This window comes from Dermacentor andersoni, chromosome 5 (genome assembly GCF_023375885.2).
Source record: "Dermacentor andersoni chromosome 5, qqDerAnde1_hic_scaffold, whole genome shotgun sequence".
In the NCBI taxonomy this organism is placed as follows: domain Eukaryota; kingdom Metazoa; phylum Arthropoda; class Arachnida; order Ixodida; family Ixodidae; genus Dermacentor; species Dermacentor andersoni.
The window spans coordinates 189,259,619-189,262,791 of NC_092818.1; the positions used below are offsets into that span (position 1 = coordinate 189,259,619).

Below are 3,173 nucleotides of genomic sequence, written 5' to 3' on the forward strand. Positions count from 1 at the left end.
TACGGAAGTAACTAGCATAATAGTTACTTCGGGACCTAAAGACTAAACTAAAGACTAAGAACTAAAGACGGAATTCGAACGAAACTTTGTACAGATACAGACAAACTTCGCTAAATATACCTGCGAAAAAGTTTCTAGTGTACGTATCTGTTATGACAAACTGAAAAAAAAACAAAGTACTGGGTAGTTCTAGGAAACGCCTTAAGTTACGGCGAAATCAATTTAAATATATCTATGCGAATATGGCGATATGTATTTCAAGCTGAAATTTGCAGACACGTAGTTAAAGATTTGCACGTGCCAACCTACGTAGTCTATGATTATTGATTCACGGATTACTAATATTTAATTAATCCCTTTATATAGATAAGGGTTCAATCTATCGTGGCGGTTGAGAAAATATCACGTGTGTAACACATGTATGAACGAAATTGAGTTCCGAGAGCAAGGTACGTCGCGCCCGCGTGATCATGTTTGGCGGGAACATGTCATGGTTTCACTGGTATGTGATCAAGGATTGTGCAAGCCTCGCATAAGTCTGGTAAGAGTTCCTCGCCAGCATTGCTTTGCAATCCTTCTTTTTTTCTGAGGATGTGGAGGGGGGCAGTTAAAGAGGCCGAGGAGGCGTAGTGTTCCCTGGCAAACCACTATGCGGTCAAACTATCTAATTCATGGTGTACAGGAAGAGTAAAGAGAAAGATATACCCACTTACCCCGTCTTTACAAATGCTCCAAGGGATTTCACTAGGTTCATGCTAAATGAAAGTTCCGCAGATGTCGCATTGTAGTTTCTGAACCATTCCGGCAAGTCGCCCCATCGCTTTGCACGTAAGTTCTCTTTTAACGTCGCCACAGAACCCAGCATGTACGGCAAGTCGTCCGTGTGCACAACGCCCATCCACTCGTCCCAGATGCCAAGTGGCGTACGATGGCCATAAACATAGCGGTAGACGTCGTGTCCTCGCCTAGCCAGCTGCTCCCCCCATAAGTTTGTGCTACAGACAAACACAGGGTCTCCAAATGAGTGGCTAAGAGTCTGTAGTATTTCATCAGTACTGAGGTTAATCGCAGAGTTCGGAAATAAAGTCGAAATGTAGTGGCGTGCTACTGAGAGAGGAATAGAGAACGACGTGCTCAACACTATAGATGTAGCACCCTCGTAATAGTCGTGCAAAAGTGGTTCCAAGTCTCGAAGCCTTTTTATCGGGTGGTAAAAAAACACCGTTCCTTCGTCAAGCGTAGTGCCCATAAGCATCTCTTCACCGTTAATGCAGTCGACATTGTCGATATCTATCGGGTACTGTGGCACGAACGCATCCCCTGAGATTGGAAAGAACATGCTCGATAACTGGCCCACTGCTGCGAGCTTGTGGATTACTTCGCGGGCGCTCACTTTCCTCATGCACTCCACCATCGCTGACGAGTTGCTCGTGCGATCGGTACAATTTAGCTGTCCAACCAGGTTGTTGAAAAAGCTCATCTTATTGCGGCGCTGAAATGCTATCAGCGATAATGCCGTGCCGCTTTCTAAGATGCACCTCTTAAAAAGTCCTTTGCTCATTGGAGACAAGACATGGATGCTAGCAGACATGGCTCCTGAACTCTGACCGTACAGAGTAACCAGCAGTGGGTCACCACCAAAGGTGGAAACGCTCCTTCGCACCCATTGCATGGCCAGCAGTTGATCCCAAAAAGCCAGATTCCCGGGCGCATCAGAGGACCAATCACTGAGAAATCCAAACACGTTTGTGCGATAGTTGAAGCTCACAAAAACAACTTCGTTCACTGAGGAGAACGCAATACCGTCGTTGTAGAAGGCTGACGCGTCGCCCCACTGGAAGGCGCCGCCATATATGAAGAGTACGACGGGCAGCAGTGGAGACTCGTATTCACAGTTGTTTTTAGGGATGCAGCTAGGTCTCCAGACGTTTATGTGCAAACAGTCCTCGGATGAGGAAGTGGAGTAGTTGAGCAAAACATCGCGGTTCAGGAGATGGTTGGTTTGCATACATGCCGGCTGAAACTGGCTGGCGTCCCGCACGATCTTCCAAGGCTTCACAGGCAGTGGCTTTCGAAATCTGAGCTCCCCGACAGGTGGCTGGGCGAACGGGATTCCGAAGAAACCGTCTATGTATTTTCCTTGGTGAAACAAACGTACGCCCTCCACTGGCCCGTAAGGTGTGCGGACCACGGGCCGTTCGGCACCGCAGAGCAGTGAAGCCAGTGTGGTAACTATGACTGCTCCCCAGCGAGACATGTCTACGTCTGCACATTCGCCCTTGGCTGTCTAGCCGGAAGGATCAGCCAACCAGCCCAAGACATGTACACTAAGGTTTGAGAGACACGCCAAACATGTCTGCAAGGCGGAAAATAAAGGGGCTTTGGATGCTTCCTTGTGCTAGCACAGCTTTCGCACTACTGCGTTTTTTTTACTCTCGCTACAGGGCAGTTCTGACAGTGCTTTGCTGACGCATGGATCAAGACTTATGGTAGTTGTCATTGCGTTGTTTCCCTATTATAGAATAATGCCGAACTATATGAGCTAGCGTCAGTCAAAACGATAAAGACATAGTGGATTTCTAATTTTTAGGCTAACGATTAAATTTCTAGTTTTATTTTTATATATATTTAATGAGGATGAAGGAGGACGAAGTTTAGAAGTGAGACAGCTTCCTTTCAGCGGCCACTTTCATCGGGGCATTCACATACTGTGTGCGTTGTCGGTTAACCTGCAACAGTGGCTTGTACTCTCAGTTACAAGGAGACCAAAACAAAAATTTTGAATGGGCTGCCAACTGCCGCGTGTTTTTCAAGTGAACTGACTGTCAAGTCACAAGACAAAACAATATACTTTAGAATATCCATTGCTATAAAAATCATGTATGAAACATTAACCTTAAGAAATTTTATGTTTAGAAAGTCTGAGCAAGCTATAAACAACAAGTGGTGAAGGGAAGCGCTGCACAGAAGAGAAAAACTAAACCCCTGGCATGTGGATGACCTATTAAGCCTATTTCATAGAGAACTCGAGCTAAAGATAGCGGCGAGGTTTACGTGACTGTAGATTTTTTTCTGGTCGGCTATAGGGGATGTAAGCTTACTATGAAGCAATTATTTCTATCTTAAACTCAACATTAGAGCATCTATGGCATGACGACTTCCTTGTTCTGAAG

General features: G+C 45.8%; 1 protein-coding gene across 1 annotated transcript; it reads right to left on the reverse strand.

The window, feature by feature from the left end:
* Positions 1-709: 709 nt before the first annotated feature.
* Positions 710-2,257, reverse strand: LOC140218593 (acetylcholinesterase-like). Its single transcript, XM_072288398.1, has one exon. The coding sequence runs from the start codon at positions 2,255-2,257 to the stop codon at positions 710-712; it is 1,548 nt and encodes a 515-aa protein (XP_072144499.1).
* Between the last annotated feature and the right edge of the window lie 916 nt (positions 2,258-3,173).